Source organism: Sceloporus undulatus, chromosome 1 (genome assembly GCF_019175285.1).
Source record: "Sceloporus undulatus isolate JIND9_A2432 ecotype Alabama chromosome 1, SceUnd_v1.1, whole genome shotgun sequence".
Taxonomy (NCBI): Eukaryota; Metazoa; Chordata; class Lepidosauria; order Squamata; family Phrynosomatidae; genus Sceloporus; species Sceloporus undulatus.
Window position 1 is genome coordinate 184,776,970 of NC_056522.1, and position 15,725 is coordinate 184,792,694.

The following is a 15,725-nucleotide window of genomic DNA, read 5'->3' on the forward strand; positions in this document are numbered from 1 at the left end:
TATTATTATTATTATTATTATTATTATTATTATTATTATTATTATTATTATTATTATTTCCCACCTTTCTCCCAACATAGGGGCTTAACTAACTGATTTCCCCCTGGAAAACAGTGTGCTATTCACAAAATAAGAGTGTTTTCTGTACCATTTTTTTTTAAAAAGGGGGCTTTAGATGTAAAAAAAATTATTGAAAATACAGTATGTGCAAAACCTCTCATAATCGCAAACTGAATAACGGGAGATTTCCATGCAGGGATGCAGCTTGCCAGATCCCCTTCCCAATTTTACCGGTACCATTATCTTTAACTTTTTTGTGTGCCAGACCACCTTGGAGATGCTCACTGTAAGCAGAAGGCAAGCAAAAGCTAAGAATACCTGTTTTCCAACTCTCCCTTCTTTTACCTGCTGCTTTTTTGCCCACACACTGCTGCCTTTTTCAACCAAGATGATCCTGCTTCTATCTTCTTCAGTGAGATTAAAAGGCAGAGATGTTGCCCTGATATGCTCCCTATCTCAATAAAAGACAAAAGAATGGGCCATTGTGACTTCATGCTACTGCTGCCTGGTTGAAGGAGAGAGATAACTTGTGCTACCATGCTGATACAGCCTGCCTGAAAGAGAAAGGCTAACCATTGTGACATCATGGTGATGCTGTTCATAATGGCCTGGTCTTTGTGACATCATGTTTCTACTTGACTTTCTGAAGGCACTTTATTTTTTGCCCCACCTAACAAGAAGGCTGTTCCTGTGAATAGGACATTTGACCAAAAACTTTGTACACGGACTGAAACTTGGAGAAGCTATTTTTACGGACTACAACATTCAGCAGGATGGCTAGAAACTATCATGCTGATGTTGTCTGCCTAAATAACAGAGACTGACTATTTTGACCTTGAACTGATGTTGCTCACTTGAAGAAAAGAAACTGGCCCAGCAAGATTTCAAGATGATACAGCCTTCCTGAAGAAGAAAAGGGAAAATGTACACCATCCTCTCTAGTCATTCTCCCAATACTAGACTGAAGAAAGGAGCTTATGAACAGGTGTCCAGGTGCATGCAGTAGTTTCAGAAGAAATCCAGACCTGCCACTCTGACTGTTGGGAGCTGAATCCATTCACAGTAAGTGTCTTCCAACTGCCCACAGTCACAAAATAATAATAATAACAATAACAATAACAATAACAACAACAACAACAACAATAATAATAATAATAATAATAATATGATTTATTTATATCTCGCCCAATCACTGGGCATCCAGACGGCTTACAACAGTAGGGAAATACAAAGCAATAGCAATAAACAATAACAATAATAGCAATGAAAATGCCTCTATTTCATCAGTCTCAACCAACCAACTTAACCAACTTGTGCCAACAATGCTGCAACATACTCTACTATGGGAGGAGGGGATTGTGGGGTTGTCCAGATGTTGTCATATTGCAGCTTTCATCCATCTTAGCTAATCTAACTAATAGTTATAATATATCTCCCAGAATCCTACTCCAAAGCAACAATTTGAGAGCCACAGGACCAAAGGCCAAAGCAACCATCAGCAGTCTTAGCCAACACAACTAATGGTAAATAATGCTAGGAGCTATCTCCCAGCATTCTGCTTTAAAGCAACAATTTGAGAGCCACAGTTAACAATATGGAACATTCAGATCCACAATTACTAGCAGGTTGGAAATTGTTCCAGAGTCAGTCCAGGGCCTCCTTTTTTCCAATAGATTTTGGACTTGCTCTGGAAACAAAAGAAAGCTTCCAGACTGTAATGAAATTTTTTCTCCTCTTCCTTTTGGAGGCCCTGGAAAATGTGAGACAGGGTCTTGCTATGCCCACCTCGTATGCACACCAATTCCTTCCCCTGAAAGCTCGACTGGCACCAAGACTGGGATAATTTCAGGGCCAAGTTAAAACCTGGCTTTTTATTAAATCCTTTGGACATAACTGATTTTATTTGGGTGGCATACATCTTATGTTTACATTATTTAAATCTGTTTTAACAGGTTTTTAATTGATAATCTATTTAACATGTTTTTAATATTTTTTTTATGTTATCACTATCATTTATTGCTTTCAACTGATTTTATTATAAGCCACCCTGAGATATTTGGATATAGGATGGGATATAAATATTTAATAACCAATCAGTCATGGAATTGAAGCCTTAGATCTAATGGAGAGAATGTCATAGAAATAGCACCCACAATGTTAGTCTGACATCAGTACTAGGAAAGATTCTGGTGCAGATCATTAAACAGAGAGTCTGTGAACATCTAGAAGGCAATGCCATAATCACAAAAAGTCAACATGGGTTTCAGAGAAACAAGTCATGCCAGACAAACCTGATCTCTTTCTTTGATAAAATTACCAGCTTGGTAGATGAAGGGAATGCTGTGGATATAGTATATCTTGATTTCACTAAGGCCTTTGACAAGGTTCCCCATGACATTCTTGCAAACAAGCTTGTAAAATGTGGGCTAGACAAAGGAACTGTTAAATGGATCTGTAATTGGTTGACCGGCCGAACCCAAAGGGTGCTCAACAATGGCTCCTTTTCATCCTGGAGAGAAGTGACCAGTGGGGTCCCACAGGGCTCTGTCCTGGGCCCAGTGCTATTCAACATCTTTATCAATGACCTGGATGACAGAATTGGGAGCATACTTATCAAATTTGCAGATGACACCAAATTAGGGGGAATAGCTAATACCCCAGAGGACAGGATCAAGATTCAAAATGACCTGAATAGACTAGAAAGCTGGGCCAAAGCTAACAAAATGAAATTCAACACGGAGAAATGTAAGGTATTGCACTTAGGGCGGAAAAATAAAATGCACAGATATAGGATGGGTGACACCTGGCTGAATAAAACTACGTGTGAAAGGGATCTGGGAGTCCAAGTAGACTACAAGTTGAACATGAGTGAACAGTGTGATGCGGCAGCTAAAAAGGCCAATGCTATTTTAGGCTGCATCAATAGAAGTATAGTGTCTAGATCAAGAGAAATAATAGTGCCACTGTATTCTGCTCTGGTCAGGCCCCACCTAGAATATTGTGTCCAGTTCTGGGCACCACAATTCAGAAAGGACATTGAGAAACTGGAGCGTGTCCAAAGGAGGGCGACAAAAATGGTGAAAGGTCTGGAAACCATGCCCTATGAGGAACGACTTAGGGAGCTGGGGATGTTTAGCCTGGAGAAAAGAAGGTTAAGAGGTGATATGATAGCCCTGTTTAAATATTTGAAAGGATGTCATATTGAAGAGGGAGCAAGCTTGTTTTCTGCTGCTCCAGAAAACAGGACCCGGAACAATGGATGCAAGCTGCAGGAAAAGAGATTCCACCTGAACATTAGGAGGAACTTCCTGACAGTAAGGGCTGTTCGACAGTGGAATACACTCCCTCAGAGGGTGATAGAGTCTCCTTCCTTGGAGGTCTTTAAACAGAGGCTGGATGGCCATCTGTCAGGGATGCTTTGATTTGGATTTCCTGCATGGCAGGGGGTTGGACTGGATGGCCCTAGTGGTCTCTTCCAACTCTATGATTCTATGATTCTATGATGGGTGAGAGGCCTTCACATGAAAGATATGAAGAGGCAGAGGAGAGTTAAGACAGAACTCAGAAGGATGGAAGCTGTTGTTTTCCATCCATCCTTAGTCACATTTTTCATTCTTTTCCTAAAAGGAAATGATATACAGTGTGAGAAAAGATCTGCTAATGCAATTTTTAAATAAATAAATAAAGCAGGGCTTTCTCTCCAGCAGAACCAGGCAGGTAAACTCCATCTTTGTTTATCCTCTGGCAGGAAATCAAAACTCTATGATTTCAACTTTTTTAAATTAAATTATTTATTGATTAAAAACACATCCACATTTACAACTCTCAAGACATTCACAAAAGGGAAAAAGGGTAAGGAACAACAACAAAACATCCAAAACATTAAAAGACAACATAAAATTACTTCCTGTCCCTTATTTTGAATATCTGACCTTTGGTTTCTTGAACTGGTTTTTTAAGCAGCTTTAAAGTTCTTATCGGTGTGTTTATTTTTCTTACCAGTTTATTGTACATCATTTTGGCAGGCAAATGGCAAATAAATTAATACATAAAGTGACAAGATAAAGGTCCAGGCAATTAGCTAATTGACTAATTAGCCAAGTTGCAAATGGTTGCCTGTAAAACTTAAAAGTGCAAAAATCCTGCTGATGAATGGTACACCCAAACTGATCCGAATAGTACAAGATCAAAAATCTAATTCTGAATAAAACTTCTCTCATCCTCCTCTCTGTAGTTGCATTCTACCCTTCCTCCCTATTTTTGGGTTGGTTGGCACTTTTATCCACACAACAGTTCTGGATAATGGGTTAAGCTGATCAGTTGTGACACATTCAAGATCACCCAATGAGCCTCCTAGCTTACAGGGGTGTGTTACCTAGCTTGCTACATAGGACACAGTAGCCCAAAAGCAGTGAAAGATCTGGTTAGAGGCACAACATTTCAAACAGATTTAAACATATTTATGTGTTGGATACACTGAAAAGAGATCTAAATTCGATTTGTTCTCCTCATTTTTCTGCATAACCAAGAGGCCACACAAAGGTTTAATCACTTGCATGCCCCTCTTCACCCCCATTAAAAGGCATTATATAAATGATACAATTCAATCCATTTCTTACCTGGTGTTGGCTGGCTGGGAGCAACCTGAGTTGATGGTTTTGGGGTGAGGGAAGCAGTATGATTTACTCCATTTTCAGCTGGTGCAGGCTTAGGTTCATTGTGAGCTTCTGAAGGTGCATCTCCCTGTTCTGCCTATCAATAGAAAACGCTTCCTATTAATATACAAGAAAGTGGATCTTGTGATTATGAAACTTGACCAAAAACCCATGCATAATGCAGAACTTGGAAAAGTAACTATTTTGGACTAGATCTCCCAGAATCCACCAGCTAATATGGCCAGTGGCCATGCCAGTGGCATCACTAGGGTTGGTATCACCTGGTGCTGTGATTCATATTGTCCCCCACATTGACCTCGTCCATACTATACCCATACAGAATCCTTAATAATGTTTTTTGTACTTATTTACTCATAAATTGTAATTGCCATATATCACTGAATGTAATGGTTATAAATGGCAAAATTAAATTATACCTTTACATTACAATATCATATGCACAGAATAAATGTGTTGATATATACAGTTTCATGTGATTAAAGTGAAAATTTGGTAAAGTGTACTGTTTTTAAAGAAAATAATTTAAAAAAATAAATAAATTAAATTAAATTTTGAAATTTTGAAATTTTATTTTTAAAAAATCCTGGGGTCTCTCCTGTCTCCTCCCAGGGACCCTAACCCCACTCACCCCATCTCTTCAGCATTTTAAAGAGATACAAGCAAATGCCACAGCCTGTTTCTACCAAAATACACATGTTTGAAGAGCAGTGGTGTCACCCCCCTTTTTTTAGGGTGTCACCTGGTATAATCCGTAGTCCCCGCGCCCCCTAGTGTTGCCACTGGGCCATGCTAGTTAAGGTATTCTGAGAGCTGTTGTCCACAAAAATCACTTTTCCAAGCTCTGGATTCTACTTCCAATGATGTACAGACTTCTACCCCTAGTCGGCTGAATTCATATATTATGACTGCAAGATTGTCAAGGGAGATTGTATTTGTAGAGCATCAGCACAGAGCAAGTTTCAATTCAGTTTCAGAAAGCACTTTCAAACATAATACCCGAAGCTTGCACTATGGTTTTTCACCACCTCTGATTACTTACAGGGGATGTGGGAGATATCTAATCCTTTGCAAAAATGAAAAACTGGAATTAATAACAAAATCTGCCACCACAGTGAATCAATTACCTAACACTAGCATATCAGCTTTTTAGAAGACCTTCGTCTTTCAGTATTGTTTCACGCAGCTGCATAAACATAGATTGATTTTAAAAGGTATATACAATATAGATTTAATTTGTAAAACATAGTTTTATCTTTCCATAATCACTCTATTCATTAAGCCCCTGGGTGGGCCACTATGATAAAACATTTGTAGGAGTCTCCTGGAGCTAGATCAGCTTCTTTATACCCCTCCTTAGTACACTTCCCTATAAAACAAGGTTTATGCCCTCTAACAAGCCGAGATAAGACAATTTTTTTGCCTACAGATCTCAGTATGCTACTCAATTGTAATACAATAACTATGGAGATTAAAATATAATCTAACAGCAGAATACACTAGTCACCAAGGAACAGAACATTTTATAAAATGACAACTTTATTTTTTAGTTTAATGTCCCAGCAGTCTAATTACTGATTTACTCCCAAGGCACATGAATGTTCCCAAGACAGCTCTCTCATAATTATATTCAACAGATAAGCTTACACAAACAGTACCTCCATCCTTGCCGCATGCTCGGATGAGCGTGTCTGTAATGCTCAACTTGTTTAAGCATTCCCCACAACCTTTCCTTCCTTGCCAGCTCTCACGGCCCATGTATAAAAGTCACCCCCGCCCTTTTAATTTTACTACACACGAATAATCTTACAACTGCTCAATAAGTGGTCATATTGCTCAAAGCACGCAGAAGATTCCTGCAACACTAATGGAATGGAGAGGAAGCATTGTAAGGCACTTCATTTCCTTGAGATACGAACATTTATATTAGAAGGACCTGTTGCCATGGCACCTCAGTGGATTAGTTTTCTCTCAGGCAGCTTTCATTTTCATTCTTCATTGGTAATAAACTGATGGGGGGGAGCAGTTTTCTTCTCTAAACACTTTACACTTCCATAACAGCTGATAGGTACAGCAATAAGGGGTGAGGGGAGTAGATTTAAAAGATTACAGTGGCGGTTTACAGACCGCCAAATAGTACGTATACAATACGTACTAGGGTTAGGAAGGGGCGGTGCTTCCGCACCCCCCTAACCCTAGTACGTATTGAATACGTACAAGATGGCGGCGCCCTGTTCATACGGGCGCCGCCATCTTTACGTACTGGACGCACAGCGTCCAGACGTGTCGCGCCACTTGTGACGTAGCGAGCGCGCCCCTGGCGCCTCGCTACGTCGCAAACGCGACGCTAAAAGAAGCTCCATTTTGGAGCTTCTTTTTTCGGTCCGCGCAGGAGTCGGGCCGTCTGAAGGCTCCGGCTCCCCCGCGGACCTACTGGTGGCGGCAGCAGACCGCCGCAAAGCGGCGGTCTGTACCCCGCCAGTATGAATAAATTATGCTGCAACTGGTTTTAGCATTCACATATGTGAACATTACACATTACAAATGAATTCCCACTGCACCAATTTAACTGTTCACAAGCAACAGATTGCGGATGTTACCTTCCTTATAGAACACACATTTCTTGTCCAAAGGCAGTGGCAAGAATGTGATCACTGCTTTTGGTTGGCTCACTAGAGAACCTGATTCACAATGCATCTGATATATCTAAATATGTACGTAAATCTATAACTTGGTCTCACTTGGAAGCTGCTGATAGTTCTGTATTTGGATTTCCAATCAGGCAGGGGCACAGGTATTACCACTTGATAGCAAAGCATGGAATAAGATTGGTAGTGTTGGGTTAAAACAGGTTGCTCATTGAGCTTAAAGAAATGCCAGAGAACAGTCTAGGAGCGCTCAATGGACACTGGCTCATTTGTAAGGCAAGGGAGAAATTTACACAGACATTTGTAAATATACAAATACAGTACACAAATTTACAAAAAGCTGTTCAATAACACTTTCTTATAGTGTTATGGAGTCTCTTCTTTGGAGGTTTTTAAACAGAGACTTTGTGGCCATCTGTCATGATTGTTTTGCTCTTGTATTCCTACACAGCAGGAGTTTGGACTGAATTCTATTCTGTTCTATTCCATTTCCCCAAAAGACAAGGAGATAGAATCATAGAGTTGGAAGAGACCGCAAGGGCCATCCAGTCCAACCCCCTGCCATGCAGGAAATCCAAATCAAAGCATTCCCGACAGATGGCCATCCATCCTCCGTTTGAAGACCTCCAAGGAGGGAGACTCCACTACACTCCGAGGGAGTTTGTTCCACTGTCAAACAGCCCTTACTGTCAGGAAGTTCCTCCTAATGTTGGGGTTGGAATATCTTTTCCTGGAGCTTTCATCCATTGCTCCGGGTCCTAGTCTCTGGAGCAGCAGAAAACAAGCTTGCTCCCTCCTCAATATGACATCCCTTCAAATATTTAAACAGAGCTATCATATCCGGCATAAGCACCTCAAATGTAATCCTGGTCCTTCTTCTCTATCTTAAGAATGGGTAGTGAAAGTATCTGTGACATTCGTCAGAGCTCCACAAAAATAATTTTAAAATTTTAATTGAAAAAAAAAACACCTGAGGCTTCTCCTTTCCTATTGAGCCTCACCCACTCATACCATCTCTAACATTTTAAAAGGACGCAAGCAAACATCACAACCCATTTTTGCGAAAAGGCAAACGTTTGCGAAGCAGTCGTGTCAGCCCCCTTAGGGTGTCACCTGGTGAGGTCTGCACCCCTTGCACCCTCTAGTGATGCCTCTGGCACTAGTGAAGGCAGTGATGGGAGAGAAGAGACACCGGTATGCCATGGTGCATCCAGCTGCCATTGCTCAGCAACTCATCTTGGACTGTTATATTTGGCTGTTTGGCCTGGAGGAGAGTTCAAAATTTTTCAAAAGGGGAGCCAGGAACTTATACCAAGGGAACAGGGCAGTCAATGGTCAGCAGATGGGGTGAGTGAGATGGAACAAGAGTGAAGAGTTGTGCCACAATTATGTCATAGGAGGTGGTTTTGTAGAAGCAGTAAAGATATGCTACCTCATATGCATTGCTATTTGTCTTAGGTTGGGAAGGAAAGAAATTAATTTGTTTTAATGGTTTGGACAAAAGAAGCATTTGCATATCTCCTGTTGCAAGAAAATATGCATGTCACCTTAAGCACTTGCATGTCTGAAAGGTTTACACGGCATTTCTGAGAAATTCACCACATACAACACAATATGTATACAGTGGACCCTTGTTATACATTGGGGTTTGGTTTCAAGATCCCCCGTGAATAACAAAATCCGTGGATGCTCAAGTCCCATTAAATATAATGACATAGCTAAATGTTGTCCCTTATAAAAGATGGAAAATCAAGGTTGGATATTTGAAATTTATACTTTTTTTAACATTTTCAAACTTTGGATGCTTTGAATCCGTGTATTCTAAAATGTCACCACCTAAAATGGACATATTTGAGGGGAGGGGGACTGGACCCAGAAACATGGTTTAGTCAATGGGAAAACGTTTTGTAAATTAACTGAGAGCCCGTACAGACAGGCCAAAATAAAGCTGCTTCAGGTCACTTTGGAGGTATGCTGTTTAGAGGATGCATGCATCCTAAGAGGCCAGAAGCCATGCCAAAGTCACGCTCCAGTCCTAAGGACAGGAGTGTAGCTTTGGCGCAGCTTCTGGCCTCTTAAGAGGCATGTGTCATTTAAACAGCATACTTCCAAAGTGATCCGAAGCAGCTTTATTTTGGCCTGTCTGTACTGGACCTAAATTGTCCAAATAAAGATACAGATTAGAGAGATGCATTAAAGTTTTCACATGTTCCAGTACTTAAAGTAAAACAGTCCTTTAACCCAATACAAAACCAGGATGAAAAGAAAATGCATGTGGGTGTTGAAAAAACTCAACAAAATTGAGACTAAGAGATTTTCATATCCTTAGTCAGAAGGGATTGAAGCATAGGACTGTCTTTCATTATTTTAATGTAATCCACTTTGAGGTATCTATTAAATAAAAACTCGGAAAACACATAAACAAATCCTAGCGAAGCTTTGCAAGGGATTTGTCACATGGCTGATGGACAAATGCAGCTATCTCTGTGGCTATTAATTACGAAGATAATTTTGCCTGGATCTGAAAGTTCCCCCATGGGGTGGAGAAGTTGCCTACAGATGTATACTGATAGTCTAAATGCTGAGATGCCGCTGTTTCAAAGTCAAAGCATTTGTTTGTAGAGGGATCCCTCATCTGGCACTGAAATACAACTGCATCTTAACCATGTAACCTATTTATCATGCAGTGTAATTTGCACTATGCAATGAGATAGTTACTTCTATTCCTAAGTATTTTGAATATGGGATACACAACCTGTATTCCAAAATACAAAAAAAAGGGGGGGGTGGGGAGAAAGAAAAAGAGACAAAGGCATTCTAAACATCGCTGGTCCCAAGCATTACAGATAAGGTGCATTATGAAACTTGATTTATGTATCTTTGCCATACATGAAAATTATGTTTGATGTGAAGGTTTGTGGACCCCTGTCTCCAGTCTCATCTAGATGTTTCTCATGTCTTCCTTGTTACATAGGTAGGAGCTCCCAGTCATTGGCAGGACACATGCTAGCCACATCACCTTAAAAAGTTTTGGGCCCTCAGCCACTCCCCTACTCCTCATCATATCCCCTTTGGATCTTTTTTATTGTGACTTTTTAAAAAATGTCCCTCATACCTTCAGAGGAGCTATGTCACTATGTTTTGTGGAATACTTTAGGCCAAGAAGAGGCCTATATTTAATTAGGGAGTTAATAGGAAGCAGATTTTTGGTGTACTTCTTGATAAAATAAAGGCTCTGTGAACTATGGAACTATGATTTATTTATTTTTACTTAGGTTATTTGGTTTGGTCATTGTGCTCATTTCTTGCTCCAGAAACTATTGTTTTTCATTGTTTTCTGGGTTCATAGTGACAAAGGAAAAAATAACATAGAGTCCAGTCATCTCTTTATTGTCCTATCTAGAACAGAACAGCTTTGGAATACTGCACAACACTTGGCATGGTTTTTGATCAATCCAATCTCCTTGCAAAAGTACTCATAATGCATAGCAAACAGGCATGGGGAAAACGAGAAAACTTCAATAATGCAGACGTACATCAGCATGCTTCTTCTGTCTCTCCTGCACTCCCATTCCCTAAGAGTACTGAGCAAAGCATCCATCTCATCCCTTTGTTATGACAAGAGGTTTGATCAAGCCCAGACTCTTACCTCTTTCTTTACTTCTTCTTCATCTTCCAGCGTTAGTGCTGCCAGCTGTTTTGCTCTCTGCTCCATCAAGTTCACATATCTGATTGGGTTGGACAATGCTTCAATAACATCTGGAAATCAGAGAGGAATGTGGGACCCTACTTTAATTTGTTTTCCATATAGCAGTATATTGGTTATACAGAAACTAAATGATCACCTTCAGAACCCTAAGGTTCTTTTTGTGTCTCCCTGGTCTGTACTCCTGAAAGCAAACTTAGCTCAGCTAGAATGGTTAAACATTTAGTAGAAAAATAGCTGCATGCTGTCATTAACCTCATATAGACCAATACTGCAGTATTATGCAGGTTTAGTTAAAATACCATTGATTTTTCTAAAACTTTTTTCCTAATGATCAATGTATAGGGTTTGCAATTCAAAATCACAAGATCATGATTTAGATCTTTGGATCATTCTAGTTCCATGGCTACCTGCAAGTATTATATTTCTCTGCAAAACAGAGGTGGTTAAACAAACAGCAGACAGATCCCATGAAGCCCTAAGGCCTTCCTTTTAGTGGCCCTCAGCCTTCTCATCAAACATCCTACCAAATGCCAATGAATTGTGACAGTCTTTTGAAAGAAGTAGAAAATGCTTGCTTTAAATGGGTTTTCACAGTTTGCTCCAAAAATCTGGCAGCCTCCAAGGAAACAACCTTTGAAAGGAGCACTTGGTTGATGGATCTTTTCTCACTTTGTCACCTGAATTTGATGACACAAATTGACATCAAATTTCAGTCAATGTTCAGGGGCTGCAGCCTATTGGCATGCCTCCAAGAGGGGGCAAAACTGAGGCTCCAGGCCTGTTAAGATCCCACCCCTATTTTAATGTATAACTTACTTTTTTATTCTAGATTTCAGAGACAATTATTGTTGTTGTTACTACCACTACAGCTACTACTACTAAATATGATGTATGGTAATAGAAGGCACATAGAAGGTGGGACTTTAGTACAAACTTTACTAATGAAGTTGTGGGAACTTTATCATATTTTGAAAAGAAGGTGCAATACTGTGGAATCAAGGAACACTATGTGAAGTAACTGTACATCTTACAATTTATTGACATTCCTTATTTTCACAGGTATATGATGATACTAGAGGTTTATGCTTCATCTTACTATGGTTTACAATGTTATTGCACTGTTTCAAAGCACCAAATCAAAGACAAAATGAAACAGAACAAGCCACTTCCAATGTTACATATGGATTTCCTCCTGGCAGACATTATAGTTACCTGCATAAGTATCAGGAACATAGTCTTTAACCTCTATGTATACAAATAAGGCTGGCAACATTAAAGGCTGATTTCTTTCATTTCTCAGGCAAATATAATGATAGCCTAAAAAGAAAACAGGAGAACACATATGTTAGCTTTTTAAAGTAAAAGCAGTAAGTACAAAGATGGATGAAGAGATATTAACATACAGTTATGAGCAGAAGAGCTGAATTCAAGTCTATAGAAAATAGAACAGAATAGAAAAACAGAAAATAGAATGGAAAATGGAAGAGTTACCTTTTCTAAGAGGCAGAACAGATGGGCAGGAAAAAGTGGCTCGGATCTGATCTTCCAGAAGTGGGTCAAAACCCTGCTATCTGCACTGGCTACTCCCAAGGCATCCTGAATGTGTATGGCCCAACTACATGGCATGGTGTCAAACCATGCTTCTGGGTAATTTTTTTTGTCACTTCCCCACTATGCATGCACACCATTGCACAAATGCACCGCCAGTGACTTCCTGCTGCCTATATGCCATCCCATTAGATAGATGTCCTTTTGATCAGCCATACAATCGCACCTGTGATCCTCTACCAGTATAGGGCATCAGAACACCCCTTTACATGACACTTTTATCCCCCTTCACCCCATGTCCCCTCTTGGACTGTCTGGTTTGTGTATGTTGTATCTATTGGAAGTGTCATACTTTCAGTTTTTTGCTTTGCTGCCCCAACCACTTGAGTATGCTGGCTCCACCCTTTTTTAATGCACACCTGCACAGGTGGGTTTATATGCAGCGTTAGGGTTAAGGTTAGGATGGATCACTCCTTCAGTACTGCTCTTGCATTGGGGAATTTACATGCAGGGTCAAAATATCCTGGCTTCTTTTTGCTCCATTTTTTAGCCCTGGAGCATGGCTTCAATCCAGTTTCTGCCCACTTTGGAGATGTGCATCATCTAAATACCTTGTCTTCAAGCTGGGTGGAAACCGCTTTATTTGACCTGCCTGGTTCACCCCTTAGATTACAGCTCCCAGAATCCTTCATGCCTGTTTGATCCTCCCAACAGTGGGGACGTGAAGAACATCATCAATTTACACTGCTTGAAAGTCAGGGAAAAAGAGCAGATAGTGGCGGATGGCGGAAATTGCCCTTTATTTGGAAAGCTCCTCACATATTCTTGTTAAAGGTATTTTTTCTGCCACAAGTAGAAAGTAAGTACAGACAAGATGGCGGTGTCACGGGAGTTGCTGACCTGCAAGGACCGCTTGGGTGGGCAGCAAGGGCTTTAGGAATGCCTTGGTTGAAGACAGGAATGTTTAGGATTTCAGAATTCTGGATAAGGGAGACTCAAGAAGTAGTGCTAAGGTTAATTTCTAGGACTGAATCTGGTGCAGTCTTACCAACACCTCTAGTAATGGCAAGATCTATAATAAATGTGCCAACAGACATGGCAATTGTTCAAAATGGAGGCTGATTCTCAAGATCTCCTGATAAGTACTGACTTATTAGATTCCTCATAATGACCACACTTTGGCATTTGAGGCATGCAAAGCACCAGGATTATAGCTCAGTTATCACGTTACCTCATTTTAGCAGTTATTAGTGTTATTCACTGATAACACTAGCCCAGACTATCCTACCTGGTCGAATTGCTGATACTGGCAATATTCGATGACCAATGAACTTTCCTCCTTCTTCATACACCGCTATCCTCAGACAAGCCAGAGAAGGCAAAACAACCTGAAGAAATAATTTTTAAAATATATTGAGTGTATCATAGTATGCATTGCTTCCAAAGCAGAAATTATGAGAGGCACTGTTCAATGGGGTGAATAAAAAAAAACCATGCTTGCAGTATAGCAGTGCAACCTCTGAGAAAGCGCAACTGCTTTCACAAGTATTTTTACACAAGTATAAGGCTCTATGAAGATTCCATTCTTAATAACAGAAGATGCTATCCCCGAGATATTAAATACTGTGCCAATAAGGGATACATTTTTATTGGTACTGTACCCTCGTATGCCTACTTTATTATTTCTCTTTCTTCTTGTCCATTGGAAAAGTGGATCTTTCCTGATGATATAGTTACCTTTCTATCAATATGCTCTTATTCTCCATCTAACACAGCAGAGATCACACTAGGCTTACAGCTAACTACTTATAGACAATATAGAACAGGAGACAGAGTGAGATGTTGAATTCCATTGATTTGGTGTACAAAAGCACTCTTTATACATTGGTCTACTCACTGTCTACACATCCATAGGCATTCATATAGGTACAAAATTTGTTAAAGCTGTTTCAAAGCCTTGTGAGAAACCAACAAGTAATAAGATAGGATGCTTCTGATGGCTTCCATGATTGATTGATTTCAATTTATTTATTTATATATTTATTTCACGGAGATGCAGAAGTTCTTGCTTTCCTTGCTTGCAAATCAAAACAGTACCTGTTTGCTTTGACAAATATCCTAAACTGAATTTATATAATTAGATTACATGCATTGTTTGTTGTGAATTTTAATTTTTCGTCTGCAATCTCCTTTTTATAATAAGAAAGTACATGGGAAAGATTATTTAAAAATGTTTATATCTGACACATAATCAAAGTAAATCAATTTATATCATGATGCATAATTAAATTTGAAAATGAAATATATTTTTGAATAATGGTAACATTTTTAGCCTAGCATTTTGCTTGCTATATTGTTATGGAGTAAAGAATTGGTTTACTGTAGCTCAGAAAATGTGTCAGACTGGTTCATCTCATCTCAGCCACAAACGCACCAAGGTGCAACAGGAGAGCCATTCCTCCCTTCCCTGGAATTTGCAGTACCGCGCTATTGTTAAGTATTACAAAATTATGGATGTAAAAAAATAGCATGAACAATTTAAAGTGTTATTTTTTTATTAATTCTTAGGTATGATATGGATATGAGCCCCTTGTAGAGTCAGAATTGTGCTCAATAACGCAGTCTTATACATATCCACTCAGAAACAGAGGCCAGTTACAAACCGGCAGTTGGGACGTCTGGAGGACGTCCCATTTTAAAAAAGGGGCATCTCTTACCCCTGAGTCTAGTACGGACTGTGTCCGTACAATATGGCGCCGGCCCTTCTACATGGCCGGTGCCATATTGATGTATCGGACGCTGAGCGTCCGAACGTCGCACGGCCCTAATGACGTCACGAATGCGCCTTTGGCGCTTCGCGACACCATCAGTGCGCCGCTGAAAGAAGCTCCATTTTGGAGCTTCTTTTTTGCTCCGCGCAGGAGCCGCACGGTATGGCTACTGAGGCTCCCGTGTGGAGCAAGCGGTGGTGGCAGCAGACCGCCTCAAAGCGGTGGTCTAGAACCCGCCAGAGTCTCATTAAGTTGGATATAGGATTGCAGTCCAAGTCACACTAAGGTTACAAGAAACAAATTTCACTACCTCAAA

The 15,725-nt window shown here is 40.0% G+C and overlaps 1 protein-coding gene across 2 annotated transcripts in view; it reads right to left on the reverse strand.

The window, feature by feature from the left end:
* PLCB1 (phospholipase C beta 1) overlaps window positions 1-15,725 on the reverse strand; it is a 547,711-nt gene that overhangs the window by 72,995 nt on the left and 458,991 nt on the right. For both annotated transcript variants that reach the window (XM_042445107.1, XM_042445106.1), the window contains 4 exons: window positions 13,927-14,026; window positions 12,303-12,407; window positions 11,031-11,140; window positions 4,680-4,812 (listed from right to left, as the gene is read on the reverse strand). In XM_042445107.1, the coding sequence (XP_042301041.1) occupies window positions 4,680-4,812; window positions 11,031-11,140; window positions 12,303-12,407; window positions 13,927-14,026 (448 nt within the window). The remainder of the gene's footprint in view (window positions 1-4,679; window positions 4,813-11,030; window positions 11,141-12,302; window positions 12,408-13,926; window positions 14,027-15,725) is intronic.